This window comes from Nannizzia gypsea, genomic scaffold, assembly GCF_000150975.2.
Source record: "Nannizzia gypsea CBS 118893 supercont1.1 genomic scaffold, whole genome shotgun sequence".
NCBI lineage: Eukaryota > Fungi > Ascomycota > Eurotiomycetes > Onygenales > Arthrodermataceae > Nannizzia > Nannizzia gypsea.
The window spans coordinates 1494303-1512334 of NW_003345201.1; the positions used below are offsets into that span (position 1 = coordinate 1494303).

General features: G+C 49.9%; 6 protein-coding genes and 1 non-coding gene across 7 annotated transcripts; 4 read left to right on the top strand and 3 right to left on the bottom strand.

Moving 5' to 3' along the window:
• Positions 1 to 51: 51 nt before the first annotated feature.
• On the top strand, positions 52 to 1533 carry MGYG_00552 (hypothetical protein; the record flags this gene model as incomplete). Its single annotated transcript, XM_003176416.1, has 2 exons — positions 52 to 183; positions 331 to 1533. 2 exons carry the CDS (start codon positions 52 to 54, stop codon positions 1531 to 1533), a joined length of 1335 nt encoding a protein of 444 aa, XP_003176464.1.
• A 217-nt stretch (positions 1534 to 1750) lies between these two features.
• On the bottom strand, positions 1751 to 2752 carry MGYG_00553 (hypothetical protein; the record flags this gene model as incomplete). Its single annotated transcript, XM_003176417.1, has 2 exons — positions 1751 to 2369; positions 2583 to 2752. 2 exons carry the CDS (start codon positions 2750 to 2752, stop codon positions 1751 to 1753), a joined length of 789 nt encoding a protein of 262 aa, XP_003176465.1.
• A 2248-nt stretch (positions 2753 to 5000) lies between these two features.
• Positions 5001 to 6671, bottom strand: MGYG_00555 (hypothetical protein; the record flags this gene model as incomplete). The annotated part of the gene is made up of 2 exons (XM_003176418.1): positions 5001 to 6590; positions 6660 to 6671. 2 exons carry the CDS (start codon positions 6669 to 6671, stop codon positions 5001 to 5003), a joined length of 1602 nt encoding a protein of 533 aa, XP_003176466.1.
• A 4293-nt stretch (positions 6672 to 10964) lies between these two features.
• On the top strand, positions 10965 to 11047 carry MGYG_10506. The gene has a single exon. It is a non-coding gene; the product is annotated as a tRNA-Val (tRNA).
• Positions 11048 to 11209: 162 nt separating this feature from the next.
• MGYG_00556 (grc3) lies at positions 11210 to 13803 on the bottom strand (the record flags this gene model as incomplete). The annotated part of the gene is made up of 5 exons (XM_003176419.1): positions 11210 to 12835; positions 12900 to 13205; positions 13262 to 13376; positions 13433 to 13703; positions 13767 to 13803. The coding sequence occupies 5 exons, from the start codon at positions 13801 to 13803 to the stop codon at positions 11210 to 11212; spliced, it is 2355 nt and encodes a 784-aa protein (XP_003176467.1).
• Positions 13804 to 14187: 384 nt separating this feature from the next.
• On the top strand, positions 14188 to 15327 carry MGYG_00557 (hypothetical protein; the record flags this gene model as incomplete). The annotated part of the gene is made up of 2 exons (XM_003176420.1): positions 14188 to 14417; positions 14508 to 15327. 2 exons carry the CDS (start codon positions 14188 to 14190, stop codon positions 15325 to 15327), a joined length of 1050 nt encoding a protein of 349 aa, XP_003176468.1.
• Positions 15328 to 15838: 511 nt separating this feature from the next.
• On the top strand, positions 15839 to 17518 carry MGYG_00558 (serine hydroxymethyltransferase; the record flags this gene model as incomplete). Its single annotated transcript, XM_003176421.1, has 4 exons — positions 15839 to 15874; positions 15952 to 16002; positions 16113 to 16477; positions 16558 to 17518. The coding sequence occupies 4 exons, from the start codon at positions 15839 to 15841 to the stop codon at positions 17516 to 17518; spliced, it is 1413 nt and encodes a 470-aa protein (XP_003176469.1).
• Between the last annotated feature and the right edge of the window lie 514 nt (positions 17519 to 18032).

The window sequence follows — 18032 nt, forward strand, 5'->3', positions numbered from 1 at the left end:
AGAAGAGACCAAGAGAGGCGGGCGAGCAATCCCTTAGACACGAGAATTAACATGGACTCATACGATAGTGACTCGTCTGGAATAGACGAAGAGCTTGATGACTACACGGAAACCGGAGTCCTTCTTGGATATGCTTCAAAGGAAGAGCTCAGTGATGCTATCAGTCATCTAGGTGGATGGCCGGTGAGTACTATCGTTTCTTTACAATTTCAATACGACAAGGCCTTTATTTACCCTTGAGAAGTGCCATTTTAGACATATCGGTGGTCGATTATTAAATAATTATACCTGGTATATTTTCAATGCTAACCATAGCTTTTATCTTATCAGACATGGCTTGACCCCGCGACCCCTCCTCCAGGAAACTTCGCCAAATGCAAGGTCTGCAATGACCCGATGCCGCTTATTCTACAGCTCAATGGCGACCTACCGGAACATTTTGCGCATGACGAGAGATGGCTATATATATTCGGTTGTGTGAGGCGGACATGTAGTCGCAAAAAAGGGAGCATACGAGCTCTGCGCGCGGTGAAGAGGCACAAGACGGTCGAGGAGAGGGAAAAAGTGTTTGAGAAACAAAAAGAAGAGGCGCAGAATAAACCCAAACGAGATTTAGGAGCTGATCTGTTTGGTGTAAAATCCTCTTCCAGCGCATCGGGAAGCTCGAATCCTTTCTCAACATCCTCAAGCGGTGGTGGTGATGGTAGTCGTGCCAACCCCTTCGCTTCGCTACCCCCTACATCCTCGCTTGCAGCAGTAGTACCGCAGAAACCGGATGAAGAGACGACGGCATCACCAATAGCTACGAGTGAAACCCTTCCTGAGACATTTGCGCAAAAGGCGCGCATTTCATCACCTTCACAACAACCTTCCAAACCTGTTGCTGGGCCACAGGCTCCTTGGCCGGAACAGTCTGCTTTCCCACCGCCGTATCCACATTACTTCTTCGACGCTGACTATGAAGCTCTGTCTAAGACGGAGGAGCGAATACCTTCCAATGTAAAGGTAGATATGCTCGAGGCCGAGAACGACACTTCATCCTCAGCAACTGGTAAAAAGGATACGGAAAAGGAAATATTTGAATCATCAATGGATAAAGCATTTATTCGGTTCTCGACACGCCTGGAGCATAACCCGGAACAAGTACTGAGGTATGAATTCCGAGGTATGCCGCTACTTTACTCTACGGGCGATGAGGTAGGGAAACTATTCGCTTCAGAAAACACAGGCCAAGCACAAGCGAATGTGAAAGTGCAGGTTAGCGGGAGCAAAGGCAGCAGCAAGATACCCCGGTGTGAGACGTGTGGTGGTGAACGTGTATTTGAGCTCCAGCTTGTACCGCATGCTATTGCCATGCTCGAAGAGGGCATGGAAGGGATAGGGCTAGGACCCAAGGATGATTTGGGCATGGAGTGGGGGACTGTTATATTAGGTGTTTGTGCGGCAAACTGTGCACCTGAGACCATAGGGGAGGCGGGCTGGAGGGAGGAATGGGTAGGTGTACAGTGGGAGGAGAGACTACGGCCTGAATAAATAAAATAGAGTACTTGGGAGAAAAAGATGAAGTGAAAGACATGATTCGTTTTGTTTCTTTTTTTGTTTCTCGTCCAGCCATTAAAATAAAGCCATTAAAAGACGTAACATGGGCAAAATGCAAAACCCAGTACCACAAAGGTATCGTATCTATCGAAGAGATGCATGCAAAGGGAGCTAAAAAGAAGAGAAGAGGAAAGGAGAACGAAGGAAAGAATCAAGCAGGCTGCTCGAAACCTCTCCGAATAACCCTTCCAAACATCTCAATGCCAACCTTCTCACCCTTTACCTCACCTCTGGCTTCATTCTCCTTATTCTTCGGAACACGTACAGTGACGTTCTTCGCATCATTGGCACCTGAGGCACCGCTCTTATCAACTTCCCATCCACAAACATCTACAACGAACTTCTCAAGGGTATCCAAGCCCTTAACATCAAGCCAATCCATAAGCATCTCCGCGCTAATTTCACGGAAGGCCTTGCCAACTTCTACCGCAATACGTACGCGAATCAACTCTTCAAAACCAGCTACGTCAGCGGTAAGGTCTGCGTAGAGGTCATCTGAGTTTAACGTTGACCAGAAAAGGGAGTACTGTGCTGATTCGAGCAAGGTAGACAGACGAGCTAGTTTCTGCACTGACTCGACGAAGTCTGCTGTTTGGATGGGGAGGGTTGCGGAGGGACCTTGGGCGGGAGCGGAAGTGTGGAATGGTTGGGTATAGGCGGGCAGTAGGGCAAGGGAGAGGGAGAAAGCGGGAGAAGGGAAGACGGTTAGAGCCTTGACGAGGATGTTGGTTGTTGTTTCAATGTTGAGGAGATGTGGGTTGAATTGGTAGCTATTGCTTTTCGTTAGTGGCCTTTTCTCAAGGGTGGGCAATAATAGTACGAAGCAAATGTGTGTGATTGAGTTGAATATCATATTAAAAGTTCTCCCCACATATACCAATGGCATAGTCGTGTTAATAGGAAACGTTTATAGGTAATTAATCATTTCAACAGGAGTGAGGCAGCGGAACAAGTAAAGCGAGAGGAGAAAGCGGTCAACGTACAGTTTCAACAAGGCTAGGTTGGCATAGCAGTCAAATGTTCTGTCCTCGCACTGCTGTACGACATAATCTTGGAAAACAGTGGTGGTCTCTGGGTTATATCTGTCGAGCCCGTTCAATATCGCGTCCATATGCGGTGGACGCGTCTTGCATTTATCAAATCCCGTCGACATTGTGAATTATTGTGCCCCGCGGGTTGTTGCGTGTGATAATGCACGGTGCAATATTCTCCCTCCCTCGCTTCCAGGGACGGGTAAAGCGGGTATTTAATCCAGTCGTGTAAGTAGGCCTGACTGTATTAAGTGAAAAAATGACGGTGAAGTAAAGGTAAAATGGGCGCGGTGTAGAGTAGCGTAGGTATACGTAGTAGTAGTTTGTGCTGGTGTGCGTTGAGATGCAGATGAAGATGTTTTCACCTTTTGATATTTTTGTGTCTTGACTGTGGCTTTCTATCCCGGTTTGGCATGTTTATCCGAGCCGCTTAGTCATCGCTTACCAACCGTTGCCAAGCAGAAGTAGACGAAGTAGAAAAGTCGAAGGGAAGAAGAGCAATTGAGCCAGCGGAAGCGTCGATGAAGCCGTGGGAGATGGCCAATTGCATAAAACAGGCATACGACTTTTCTCCCACCTGCCTTGCGCCTGCATCCTATCCCGTCTGCTTCAAATCCGAACGTGGTCGGCGCATCAGCGAGGAAAGTAGCATCACGTGAGTCCCTCGGCTCCGGCCAGGCTGAAGAGTTTTTCAGTGTTACCGCCTAGTACTGCTGATCACCGTTTTAACTGACAGCGAATGTACAACTACGACTGCAACTACGACATTAAGACGGGTAAACACAGGTTAAGCGAGGGATTAAGATATTTATTGGCGCCCGAAGGTGCACAAGGATGTTAAGTTATTAGATAAAGTAGTCGGGAAGTACAGTAAAGTGGAAAAGCGAGTTTGAAAAATAAAGGGTTGCTCGACACACGACAGCACGGCACGAAGCGATGCGACGGTGGAGAGAGAAAGGGAGAAAAAGAGGTAACAGTAACAGTACCAGTAGTGAGAAGAATGGAACTTGGGTCCCGGCCCTGACAGAGGTAATAAAAAAAAGTGGAAAGGAAGAAAGTACTCCGTAAGGAGAAAAGAAATGGGATATCAAGAATCAGGCCGAAGAACGTTGCCGGTCCATGAAGCCGTGAAGAAGTTGGAGAGAAAGAAGGCTGGGTAAAAGCAAAGAAATCTATGGGTTGAAACGCAGAGCAGAACAAAGCAAAGCAAAGAGCAAAGTAAAGAAAAGAAACGGTCCGAGTCCGAGTGCCGAGTTCCGAGTTTGCTGGTCCGTGAGAAAAACACCCTGAATATGACTGAAGAAACGCAGATTGAAAAGCAAAGAGTAAAACAAAAGCCAGAAGGGGTATCGAAACCCATACACCAGCCCTTGACCGATATTGCCCCGTCTATTGAACTGGAAAGGAAAAAAGAGTTGAATGAAAAGAAACGTGCAAAGTAAAGAAAGCCGTTGGACTCGTTGCGATGTGCTAGTAGTGCTTAGCAAGTGGTGGTCGGGTCAGGTCGGGTCGGGAAGGTGATGTTGCGCAAGAAGGAGTTTGACAGCACGGACAGATAGGCGGGGAGAGCAGTGCGAGAGACGGAATGGGAGAAAAAAAAGGAAAGAAAAAGAAGAATGCGATCGGTCGAGCTTTTTTGCTTTTGACCGAGCAGGCGATTGGATTGGACTTTTTGGCGAAGCAAGCTAGCGAGCAAGCAAACTGAAGAAGGATAGAGATGGAGGGAGGGAGAGAGACGGGGGAGAGAAGGTATTTTGGTTGCTCGTTGAGGGATTAATGATGTGCGATAAATTCTATGGGTTGGGTATGCCTGGTATCGATCGGGTTGTTCGTAACGTCGTAAAGCGGTCTGTCGGTGTTGATGCGTGATGAGAGTTTGTTGATTCGATGCTGGTGGGCCAGACCATGCCAGACCAGACCATGTCGAAGGTTAGGTTGAAGTAGGAGTGTTGGGAGTAGTAGCGTGTCTCGGATTCAGATCGGCCATCGCATCGGCCATCCATCGTGCATGCTGATGCTGGAATGGATGTATGGATGAGAGAAGGATAGGGGGTTTGCCGGGAGGCAGAGCCCGACCGGGTGGCAGCGGTGACGAAGCAAGCAGAGGAAGCAAGGAAAAAGCAAAGAGGTGCCTTGCGGGTGAAGCCTGGGTGAAACGAACCAGACAGGGCAAGGCAGGGCGGAATCGTTAAGGATAGGGATAGTCGGCCGAGGAAGGAAGGATGAGGGGTGAGGGGGAGGGACAGGGGTAGCAACTGGGCACCACAACAACACGAAGATAGACAAAGACCAGCTACCAGCAAGACGGCTTGGTTGGTTTGTTGGTTTGGTTGGCTTGGTTGGCTGGTGGGTTGGCGTTGGCCGGTCTGTTTATGCCACCATCCTCCTGCGCTGGGAGATAGGAATTGGCTTGGGAACAGACGTAGACATGTTCAAGTGGGAGAACTGCTTGGACAGGCTGCGATCACTGCCGGCAGAGGTGATGCCGGTGCTGCCACTCCCTCGTAGCCGATCAGTGGAAGAGCGAGAGGACGCAGTAGTGGTAGCGTAGTCTTCATAAAAGGCAGAGGCCGAGTCCGGGATGGGAGCGCCGTGGGCGTTGTCTGACGGAGACGCGAACATGGCACTGAGCTGTTGTAGCAGGGCAACGAATTGAGCATGTAACTCAGCAAAGATGTATTCGTTGCCAACGATCTCAATCAGGTTTCTGGCACGGACTTGGCCGGCTCGTCTGGGCTGGCCATCTGGATCAAGAGCTCGGCCGGTCAAGAATGATGAAATAGGCGTATATCCCCGAGAAGAGGTGGTAGATGCGGTGGCAGTAGTAGTATGTGAAGTAACTGTGGCAGCTGGCGATACAGGGGAAGGGCCGTATTCTCGAATCTTCTCTGATTCCTGGAACTTCTCCGCGGCACTGACAATGTTATTTGCAATGCGACTGAAGGTGCGCCAGATGAGGGGGCTGGCTTTGAAAGTGCGTCCGGCATCTTTGCCGGCCAGAGCAACAAGAGCGTAACTTCGACGCTTGCCACGGGCCATGGGGTCCGGGAGACGGAAGACGTACGCCACCGTATAGCCGGCGGACGGGTCACCGAACGAGAGTGGGCCGGACGAGAGGCCCCGAGGCAGCAGTTCGCAGGAGAGAGTGCGGATAGAGGCACGGCGGAGGAGAGCGTAGTCTTCTGGGTTTGCGGGCCCGCGCATGGAGAGATATGTGACTACATGGGTGTGGCAGGAGGAGTCTGAAGAGTAGGACGAAGGAGAGTAATAGTTGTTGCCGCTGCTCCCGTTGTTGTGGTGGGAAGAGGACATGGAGGTCGAGCACGTATGTGACCCGTCATCGTCGTCATCGTCGTAGTAATTGCTGTTGTGGTCTGCATGGTTGCCCCTACAGGCAAAGACGACTTCGCGTGACCGCAGGACGGGGCTGCTGTGGTGTCCACGGTCCTGGACGGAGCCATTGCCGTCGACGGGGAGCTGTTTGCTGACGTCTTCGGGCAGCTTGAGTCGGCAGCTCGCACAGGTATCTCCATCACTGGCACCAAACCGAGAGGCGGACTTCTTCATATCCCCACCACCAACTGCACCACCGTTATGAACACTGCCATTCGCAGTCTTGCCTTGCTTCTCAGCCGTGAACCAGGGGTGGTCTTCTATCCGCGGTGCCGTGACGGGCGCAGAGGCAGGCGGGGTGGCCAGTGGCTCGATGGCCGAAGTGGTGATGCAACGATCTGACGAAGGCGAGGAGGAGGAGGTCATCACGTCTGCCGCAGCCGCGCTGGCCGCGCCTGGCGCATCTCTGTCTCTAGCGTGCAGCGAGGCCGAGGAAGGGGAAGAAGGAGATCCATCTGGAGAGGACGAGGGCGAGTCAGGCGTGCACTGCCGGCAATGAGTGGGCAGTATCTGCGAGCAGAGGATGGATGTCGGGCCATGCACTTCGCAGAAGTGCGTTAGGGAAAGCTGTACCAGTAGAATGAGATGCCAGTCAGCTCTTATCCTCTGCATGTATCAAGTCAGTCAAGCACTTACGATGAAATCCATGGTGTCTGTCAGGCGAGAGTGAGCGCTCTGACGCGAAGAGACATGCTTCCGCAGAGGAAGTGAGAGAAGGTGAAGGTGAAGGTGACGGTGATGATGATGATGATGATGCGGTTTGGTGATGTAAGAAAGGCGAGCGAAGAAGTCTATAAGTGGTTGGTCCTCCTTGTCTATATAAACTAAACAACAACCAACACAAGCAAAAAGACCGCTCTGTGGAGTAAAATAAGATTAAAAAAGAAAAGAAACGAAAAGGAAGAAGAAAAGAAGCAAGGAAAGAAAAAGCAAAGGGCGAAAGACAGGGTTTCAATTCTTCTTTGCTTCTTCTGCTTCTTCTTGCTTCTTCTTTGCTTCTGCGTCTGCTTCGGCTTCTGCTTCTGCTGCGTCTGCTGCTTCTGGCTTCTGTTTCTTCTTATGCTTCGTCTTCCTCCTCGTCCTTCCCTGCCACTCCCCCTCGGGAAATTTACCCTTTTATCTCCTTCAAGGCCTCCGTCGCTTGCTCGTGCGACGCCGTCTCGTCGGCTGCGACGTCGGCCGGAGATGGCTCAGTCAGAGGTAGAGTGATTCTTTGTGAGACTCTTCTTCCCAACCCTTTTGCGGCCTTTAGGGGGGAGTAGTAGTAGTAAGTGCTACTACTGCTAACTAAATGGCTCGGCCTCCTTTATATTTCTCCTTTCTATTTTTACTCGGGTGACAACGATTGGGAAAAAAGGGCGCTTCTTAGGCTTCTCTCTGCGCCGTCTTCGTCTTCTTCTTCGTCTTCTGCCTCCTCTCATGGCTTCCACCAGCGGGTCTACTCTTAGCAAGGGCGCCATATAAACTACTCCGTACACTCGACCACCAAGGGACATCCTTACCACCCTGATCACGCAACTCCTCAAGCTTTTCTCTCCTGTCTCTGATGCCTCTGGCCTCCTCCTCCGCTCTGCGTCTCTTCTTTTTTTTCTCCGTAGTCATAATAGATCTATGATATTATCTGACTATAAAAGCTGATCTATAGAAGTCAAAAAAGAGAGTACGAAGCGTATTTAATGTTCTGGTATTTTTGGTATTGATGTTACCTTACACGTGACTTCCCGAGGTCCTGGGTCATCGCCAAGGCCTGGACCTCTTAGATAAGCAGCGTTACATGCGATGAAGAAGACGAAGAAAGACGAAGCAGAAGAAGAGGCGAAACGACGACGGCGACGATGATAATAATAAAAGGAGGCAGTAAGGGGCTCACATAGCTCAGTAAGGGAGTAGCGGAGCAAATCCGTCAAGGGAGAAAAAGGAGGAAGGCGTTAGAGAGAGGCCACCTCGAACTTCCCAACGTCCACTGCTGCCCAAAGGGGGTGCAAATAAAGAAGACGCCCTTCCCAGACCAGCGTTTCACGCTTCTGCCCCTTAGGCAGCTGCCTCGGACCTCACGGAGATGGACGGCGCTCTAGCCCTCCTCTGGCGGTCCTGACTAGTGCTTGTCTGCTCCTTCAACGGCCGCCCCGGACCCTGTCGCCCAATCTCCATCTCTCCAGACGAAAAAAAATAGGGGACTGGAAAACTCCATCAGAGTCGTCAGCACTGTGGAATACTGTTGCACTCCAAGTGGGTTGGCGGCAAGAAAGGGGACACGCGAGCAGTTCCCTTCCTCTTCTCTGTTTTTTCCGTAGTTCTCGTCGTCCTCATGTGGCGAGATGGAGATGCATGCACAGATCAAGGCAGTGGACCGAGCCGATGTGCCATGCCGTGCATAATGGTTGATGTTGATGTCGATATCAGAACTTGAGGTTGATATCGATGTGGTGTACGGGTATGTATGTTATGTATGTGTATGCGTGTTATCTGCACGTATAGTATGTACGTACGGACAATCGCCGTTAAGAAGCCAAAAGACGGAGATGACATGGGTTAGGGTTGCACACACAAACACGCCCTTGTTCCCCGTCTCCGTCTGTCTTCTTCGTCGCTTCTTCGTCTCTTCTTTTTTTTCCTTTCCTTTCGTCTTCGTCTTCCGTCTCCGTCTCCGTCGTCTTCGCTTCTCTGCCGTTCGCCCTTGCGGCTCAAAGGGCCATCATCGTCCGCCCGGCGCTCGCTTCCACCGGCCGCTCATCACCCTCTCACCAGCTAAATCTCCATCCGCAAAAAAATTCCCCGGACGACGATCCCATTCGTCCATGGACCAGCCGTTCACCGCTCTTTTTTAACATCCTTCGTCTCGTTGGTCCAAGTCGTTGTCGTGTTCCAGTCACTCTTCTGCTGTCGACTGGGAAAACACGCATATGTATACTTCCATACTTACATACATACGTCCATACATTTATACATACAGCATCCCATCCATGCATGCATAAGTATATAAGTAGCACCTGTGTGAGGATAAAGTGCATGGCACCGGCATCTCTCTGCCTTCATTGGGCATCCATCTCTCCCATCCTGGCCGGCCTCGCATGGCGGTTATTCACAGACAGGACAAGGGCTATCGAGGGAGAGAGATGGGGAGAAAACGAAAAGAAAAAAAGGAAAAAGAAAAACACCCGAACCCTTGACCCTTGTCTCTTCGCTCCTCTCTCTCTTTCTCTCTTCGTCCTTGAGTCATAAGTCATACAGGCAGGGCAGACAGGCTATCGTAATACAAGAAGCCCGTTTGGTGGAAAAAGAAACGAAAGAAACACGCCGGATGAAAGGGGGGAAGATCGTTGCGTTTGCTTCTTCCCTTCCCTCATCCTGTTCTGCTGCTGCTTCTTGCATGCTGTCCTGTCTGCCCCATGGGGAAGCAAATGTGATGTTCCAATCGCTTGGAGTCGATGGTACGGGCACGCGTCTCAACTGCCTCGTAATATCCGGCCTGTTCCAGGGACCGTACTTTGATAGTGCGATGGTTCTCTTTAGTTGCAGGCGGAACGACGGGAGTGCCGGGGAATTGTGAGCTATCATACTGGCGTCGATGTGCCATCATCCATCATCGACTTCATCGTCGTTCCTCTTCTCTTTTCTCGTCTCTGATCAAGCTCGTAACCGTGTATCGTGGATCGTGTACTCCGTACATCAACGGTCGACAGCGACTTTGTGATGCGTCTCCAGAAACATCTGTACATACAGTCCCGGTACGCGTTTTGCTTTTTCTCCCCCGTCTTTTCGTTTCTTCACCAAATTTCAACTATTACTTCATAGTTATCCTTCGGATCCTGCTTCCGCCTGTTTTCTTTTATCTCATACCGCTCCCTTGCAAGCCCTCAACCCGGCTTCGGTGGCTTTTTTTCCTCGTTTTTGTTCGGCTATTGCCAGGTCTTCGTACAAGTACGGAATATGTATAGACATATCCCCGATATTAACAATTACCTTTCATAGTCACCGGCGAGTACGGAGTACTAACGGAGTACTAAATATCGATTAATCGTATCTTCTTACTGTGCTGCGTTTCATCCCTGGGCTCGACGAACCGTTCCGCCTGGTTTGGACATGGATGCCTGGGTAGCTGCGTCAAGATAGACCTTTGACATGCACGATTCACTCACACTCTCGTCCTGACTTACATGACGCAGCTGGCCTGTGTTTGGAGCACGGAGTAACGATGGTCGATGCATGTGTACATGCAGTGTTGGTGTTTGTGCTCCGTCCGTGTAGTTAAAGTCGTTCAGCCTCGATGATGACATGGTCTGCTCCCGTTGGCTGTCCGACTTGACGGTCCGAAGCATCGCCAGCGTCGACTCGCCTCTTTTGGCTCTGCTATCCCAGGGATACACGCATGCTGGATCCCGTTATAGCCATGGTAGCATGCTGATGTTGGATGCTGGCTCGTGTTCGTGGCCAAGGTTGGACGATGCCTTGTTTGTATACATAAGACGCATACAGCCGTCCAAAGGGAGTTATAGATGTACTCCGTACATGCATCACTCATCTAACCACCTACCTAAACTACCTTAGTTAACTACCAAGTTCTCTTGTCTCTATTCCGTTTGCTCCTAACAACCTGCTAGCTCCCGCTTCCTTTGTATTTAGCTTTAGTCTTAGTCAGCTCAAGCTTTTATCAACAAAAAAAGACAAAAGATAGTAGCAGATAAAGAAAAGAATATTATTGAGGCTACCTTATTTTTTCTTAATCAAGATATGCTATCCTATCGCTTGTTATCATAATGATAATAATTTAATCACCTATATCATGCTATCCAGCATAGAGACTGACTGAGCCTCTATTACTTGGCAAGTTTACTACATCACGTGGCACCTGTCAATTAGGCTTATATAAGCAAGGCTGCAATAAAGGCTCCAAAGTTGGCACTGGCTCATGACCAAAAGCTGTGTTTTTGCCATTCTGTAGATCGACTGGCCCAGTGGTTAAGGCGTCCGCCTTACAAATAAAGTTGCGCGGAAAATCGCAGGTTCGATCCCTGCGTCGATCAATATTTCTCTTATATTTTTTTTTATATTTTTTGGTTACTCCTTCCATAAATCAGGATCAGGAGTAGCTAGTTTAACCAAATAACCACCAGCCAAGGTAAACTACACAACCCAACCAAGCCGTAATCTAATGTATCTATAAAAGCAAAAAGAACAGACAATAATCACCACTCCCGCTCGCTCCCGCTCGAGTCTGCAGCCTCGTCTCTCCTCAACTTCCACACGTCTCGCTTTTCCTTCTTCTTCCCTGGGCTACCGCTCTTCGTCTGCTCAGGATGCACCCACGGCACCTGCATGGCTCTGCGTACTCTCTCCTTCACCCGCTCCTGATAGATCGTCATCTCTCTTTGGCTCTTTTTCTCCCTCCGCATCTTGTCCAGCCGAGAAGGGAGGTGTTTGTGCGCCCACTTAGCGGCGAAGTATTCCTCCATCAAGGCCCAGTCAGGGTTATCGAGCTGGCCTCGCACAAGCACGATTTGATGTCCGCGCTCCAACGCATCGCGTACAGCCGCAGATCGAATAGGCATGATAAGCTCCAGGGCCTGGCTGGTGGTGTCGATGCTCCGGACCAAGGCTAGACCGAGTGAGCGTGAGTGTCGTGGGTTCAGATACGAGCATGTCCCATTGCCGCTGAATAGATAAGGAATGTTCTCCTTCGTGCGGTGTAGGTGTGGCTGTAGCCTTTCGGCTAAGGTCTGTAATGTTGTCGTTGCTGCTGGTGATGTTGCTGTGGTTGCTGCTGCTACTGCTGTACTACCTTCGTCTTCAGCCGCGTCTTCTTCGGATCTACTATCCTCTTCTGCACGGAAGAGCACTTCGGCTGGCTCGACGTCATCGTGAACCGGCTTGATGGCATCGGCACGTTCGATTGCCACGACGGCCACGATAGCTCCATCCAATAGATCGAATATATGCTCCTTATCGTGAGGGAAGCCAGCTATCATCACACCAAGAATGCCTTGGCTGCTGCCCGAGTAGGCCACCTTCACTGCACGCGTATGTGCCAGAGGCGTCGCAGACCAGTATGCACTGGTCGAACACGGACTCTCTTGCATGTGAAAGTAAGATAGCATCTGCATCTGGCGGAGCTGGCCACTAGATCTCGTCGCATACTCAGTTGGCTGCGATGGCAGCGTCCAGAACGGTGTGCCAACTCCCCTTGCCACAGACTTCAGGGGCCCAGCCACTTCCTCCGGCCCTGTTTCGCTCATGTACACTACATCTGACAGTCTAAGCGCCTCCAGAAACCCGGTTAGAATTTCTAGGCCCTGCCCAAAGATCCAGCCGGGGTAGTTGATGATTAGCGGACACTGCGAGTAAGTTTCAGATATACTTCCATAGTAGTACCGTAGAAGGTTCATAGTGCATCGGACATAGTGCTTCGAGTCATCTTTGGGAGAGCTGCTACCGATATGATGTGCTCGGATGATCGAGCCGTCCTCTGCACATAATAATGGGTGCGACAGAGGCGGTCCTAGTGCTGGAGCCCGGATATGCGCGAGATAGACGTGGCCTATCGGTGAGAACTCTGGTTGCCCGGGATCTAGATCAAGGAATAGAACGCCTTCGCCATGTTGTGCCCTGTTGTCCAGGTCCTCTGGCGGGGGGCTCAACAGGTGGTTAAGCAGGTATCTGTTAAATGTTGACTTTCCAGACCCTCCTGGACCACAGGTGAGCACGCATAGATCCCTACCGCGCTGGGACAGACGCTTGATCATCGAACTCCATTTCTTATCTAGATGCAGTGGCCGAAGAGGTCGCTTGTAAGGATCATCCCCAGATGAAGCCAACTATTTAGTATTTCTTAAATTAGTATATCACCATCCCCATGTTGAGGCGACAAGTGAAACTCACAAGCGAAAACGAGGCATTCTCCTTACTGAGAGTAAAAAGGGATCGAGTCGATATCTCCGCAGAGCCGTTCCAGATCCGACGGTACAGATTCGATATCCGACTGAGCTCGGACAGACCGTCTTCCACCGAAATAAGCTCGAATTCAGAAAACCCATTTATGCCCGAGACAGATTTTATAATAGGCAGCGAGTGGGTAGAAGGAGCATAGACCCTGTACAATCGATCACACGGGTATAGCTTTGCTCCCATCACGCTCACAACCCCTCGCTTCACCCAGATATCGTAACGGCCAATAACCGCCAATGTCTGCTTGCCAATCAGCGCTGTACCTCTCAAACTATTGAAGGGGGAAGCAGCCATACCTCCCCGATCGGTAACCGTATACAGACAGCATCTTCTCTGCCGTATATGATGTTGTCTCTGGTGAACTGGCTCTTCGACAGAAGGAAATTATCCGCAGCTGGTTCGGGCGCATTTCTAAAAATGTCGTTTAACAACTTCACTTCAACCTGATTGATTAGATGTATATTTACCCCTCTCCATTAGTAGTAGTCTCCGGCTGCGTAGGCTGATTTCTATTCCTGTTCTCTAATGCTCCCGCGCCTGGACTGACTTTCACCGGAGCCGCATCACGGGCAACAGGTGCAGGTTCTTGAGGAGCCCGAGCCTGATTATAGGGTACTGGAGACGGCAATGTCTCTATCTCCCGCGATGACGAGTTTTCTGTCGACCGGGTGTCTGTTGGCGTCCTTTCGATCGCAGCTTTGGCTTGACGGGCCCTTCGAGCGGCAACTGCACTGATAGCTGGGTAGAGAGGAGGAGGTTAGCAATTGCTGTCCGAAACGCAATGGGAGAGTCTTAACCTACCTGGATGCAATTGCTCCGTCGCCTTTCGTTTCATCATCTGGACCCAACTCCTCTTATGATGACGCCAGCGACCGACAAGTGCTCAACGAGTTTTATATCTTCTTCTTCTTCCATTTCGCTATCCACGAAATTCATTTCTTTTCTTTCTTTTTTTTTTAGTTATCTTATCGGCTTTGGATGTGGCCCGTGCTCGGCGCAAAAGAAAAAAGTTTTAGAAGAAAAAAAAAAACGACAAGAAAAGAAGAAGAAGAAGAGAGGAAGAAGAGAAGAAGATATCACTGTTTTGTTTTATATCTAGACGAAATAACGAATCAAGTCGCTGTTTTAGTATCTCATTTGCAGGCGATCTATTTTCAATTCCCATTCACGGGCGGACACTCGACATAGGGAAGCTTTGAATCAACTCTACACACACTACAAGATGAAGGCAGCGCCCTTGAGCAAAGAGATAGTCTCAGACGACTCAAGTTCCTCAGAGAGTGAGCAGGAATCGCGGCCTACAAAGGAGCAGAAGCAGAAGCAGAATAAGAGCAAGAAGCCTGCCGAGTCAACAGAGGAATCAAGTGATTCTAGCTCGGAAGATGAATCCTCTGCAGAACAGACACCACCACCGCCTCCTTCTACCAAGAAGAGGGTAACGATACAAGAAGAGTACGCAATTGGCCTGGATAAAACTTATGAAACTTTTTAAATGGGTGTGCTCTTTTAGCTAACGTCTTTGTCTTTATAATAATACTATAGACATACTGTTGTCCCTCTACCAACAAAAGCATTCAAGCCTCCGCCGGGCTTCCAGTTCATGCAGAAGTCCTCCACCCAACCTAGCAATATATCACAGCTTTTATCCAATCTCGATGGCAAGCAATTATGGCATATAACAGCTCCAATTGGCGTTCCCGTGTCGTCGATAGAGGCTATTGCCATGGACGCGATCACAAGCGGAGAGCCGGTTCTAACACATAAGGGAACCGCATACAAACTACAAGAGAGCCAGCTAGGAGGGTCCGAGAAGCAGAAATCGCTACTTGTCCCTGACAAGAATGGCAATGTCTATCGCCGACAAAGTCTCCCGGTGTCTCGAACATACCATCTAGAGCAGGTCGTCAACCTCCCGCAGGAAGACAGCTTCCAGGCCAACGGATCAGTCGACATATCAGCCTTGACGAAGAAGCCACCAAAGCAGCCTCAGCATCTGCGAATGCGCTACAAGCCCTTTGGCTCAGCAGACCAGCTCCCAGAGACCATTGGGTTGAGTGACGAGGAGCCGGAGATAGAAGACAAGCAGTTCAAGGTACCCAAGGGAGCTGACCTAGATCGCAAGGGAAAGCAGAAGAAGAGAAAGCAGGACGTCGTGCTTGTACCGGACGAGGGGGAGGAAGAAGAAGAAGAAGAGTCAGGTGAGAAGGCTCTACCAATTCGAGAAGAGAAGAAGAAGCAGAAGAAGGCAAAGAAGAGCAAGGAAGACAGCCCGGAAGTACAGAAGAAGAGCAGCAAGAAGCACAGAGACGAGACCGAAGGAGAGAGAAAAGCTCGCAAGGAAGAGAAGAAGAGGAAAAAATAGTCGGAATGAACCAGTCAATCAATCAATCAATCAATCAATCAATCAAATGAAATCAAATCAATGTAGACATACCATCCTTTGCTATGCTCTCTTCTTTTACTCCGGTGGCCCCAGATCTCTCCGACTTTTCCATAACTATCGCTTCCTCCGGCCTCCTTCGTCTACCTAACGGCCGCGGAAGTACCCGCAAAGGGCGCAAATGTCAATAATCAACCCAGCCTGTGCCTGTGCAAGCTCCGACTCCCGGCGAATTTATCTTATCAAGTCTTATTATTTATGCGCAAGAAGAAGCAGAAGCGAAAAGAAAAGAAGCAAAAAATAAAGCGACCAACCAAAAACCCCACCGAACTTTTTCGTCCCGCAGCAAAAGAAAGAGAAAGAAAAACCAACCGCCGAAATTTCGCTTCTTCTCTTCAACAACAAACAACACCTGAAGATACAGAGCAGCTGCTTGTCTTTTGTGCTTGCCGTCAAGGAATTGATCAAGAGGTCTACGCTGAAGAGTCTCATCATGTCTACCTACGCTCTCTCCCAGGCTCATCGCGAGGTAAGTCGGCGCCTGAGCTACCCCTCCAGCGAAGGAAAAGCTGCCTGTGAGATGCGATTCTAACAACCGCCGAACAGCAAATGGAAAAGTCCCTCGTGGACTCTGATCCTGAGATCGCTAATATCATGGTACGTCTGGTTTTTTCTTTATCTGTTGTCTCTGTTGACTTGTGGTGGCGGTGGTGCTGCTGTTGCGTTTTGCGAGTATATGAGTAATTGGTTACTGACGAAGACAACAGGAGAAAGAGATCAAGCGTCAACGGGAATCTATCCTGCTCATTGCCTCTGAGAATGTGACCTCGCGAGCTGTCTTCGATGCGCTGGGCTCTCCCATGTCGAACAAGTACTCGGAGGGATACCCCGGAGCTCGTTACTACGGTGGAAACCAGCACATCGACGAGCTCGAGCTGACCTGCCAGCGCAGAGCTCTCAAGGCCTTCAACCTCGACCCTGAGAAATGGGGCGTCAACGTCCAGTGTCTCAGCGGAAGTCCTGCCAACCTGCAGGTCTACCAGGCCTTGATGAGACCTCATGACAGACTCATGGGTTTGGATTTGCCCCACGGTGGCCATCTGAGTCACGGTTATCAGACTCCCGCTAAGAAGTAAGTGCACAATATACAGATACAGGTATCCTGTATTCAAGTTGACAATGTTAAACAATGCTAACGTTGGATGATGACAGGATCTCTGCCGTCTCTACCTACTTTGAGACCTTCCCATACCAGGTCAACCTCGAGACTGGCATCATTGACTATGACCTCCTCGAGTCCAATGCTAAGCTCTACAGACCAAAGTGTCTTGTTGCCGGTACCTCCGCCTACTGCCGCCTCATTGACTATGCTAGAATGAGAAAGATTGCCGACTCTGTTGGTGCTTATCTCATTGTCGACATGGCTCATATCTCTGGTCTCATTGCTGCTGGTGTCATTCCATCTCCATTCGAGCATGCTGATGTTGTCACCACTACCACCCACAAGTCTCTTCGTGGTCCTCGAGGAGCCATGATCTTCTTCCGCAAGGGAGTTAGAAGCACTGACAAGTCTGGCAAGGAGATCATGTATGACCTTGAGAACCCAATCAACTTCTCCGTCTTCCCCGGCCACCAAGGTGGTCCTCACAACCACACCATCACCGCCTTGGCCGTTGCCCTCAAGCAGGTTGACACCCCCGAGTTCAAGCAATACCAGGAGCAAGTCCTGAAGAACGCCAAGGCAGTCGAGGAAGAGCTCAAGAAGCTCGGACACACCCTCGTCGCCAACGGAACCGACAGCCACATGGTTCTCCTTGACCTAAGGCCCAGAGGCCTTGACGGTGCCCGTGTTGAGGCTGTCCTTGAGCAGATCAACATCACCTGCAACAAGAACTCCATCCCCGGAGACAAGTCTGCCTTGACTCCTTGCGGTCTCAGAATCGGTGCCCCAGCCATGACTTCCCGTGGTATGGGTGAGGAAGACTTCAAGCGCATCACCCGCTACATCGACACCGCCATCAACATCTGCAAGGATGTCCAGAGCAAGCTGCCCAAGGAGGCCAACAAGCTCAAGGACTTCAAGGCCAAGGTTGCTGATGACTCCGTCGGGGAGATCGTTGAGCTCAGAAAGGAGATTGCCGAATGGGCCAACACCTTCCCTCTCCCAGTCTAAGTTAACTACTTATATATACCCTCCTCCCCAACCTCTTTTTCCTCCTTATTCCCCTTCCCTTGATCTCATGAGCCGGTGCATTGCTTCGAACGGAAACAGAATGAAAAAAAAAGCGGGTAAAAAAATAGCGATGAATTTTCAACCTTTATGTGCAAACACGATCTTCTTTTTTTGGGAGCGATGACCGGTCAAAAATATGTGTTATGGATCTTCAACAAGTAATCCATGGTGTTTTCGGTGGGATGATATCAACTTTCTTCTTAGTTCGTGCTGGTTTTCCGTGCCTTTCTTGTCTCTATTATATTTTGTACATTCAACTATTTCGATGGCAGCCGTGTCTCATCACCGGCTGTCCTGGTCTCAAAGCTCCAGCTCTCAAAATGCATGACTTTTGACCATCATCCCAAGCTTCCACTGTCTCCTGTAAAACCGAAAGAAAAAAAAAAGATAAGGTATCGTGACATCGCTCGTCTATATCGTACAATCTCACAGCACGGCCTCTAAACACGAAAGG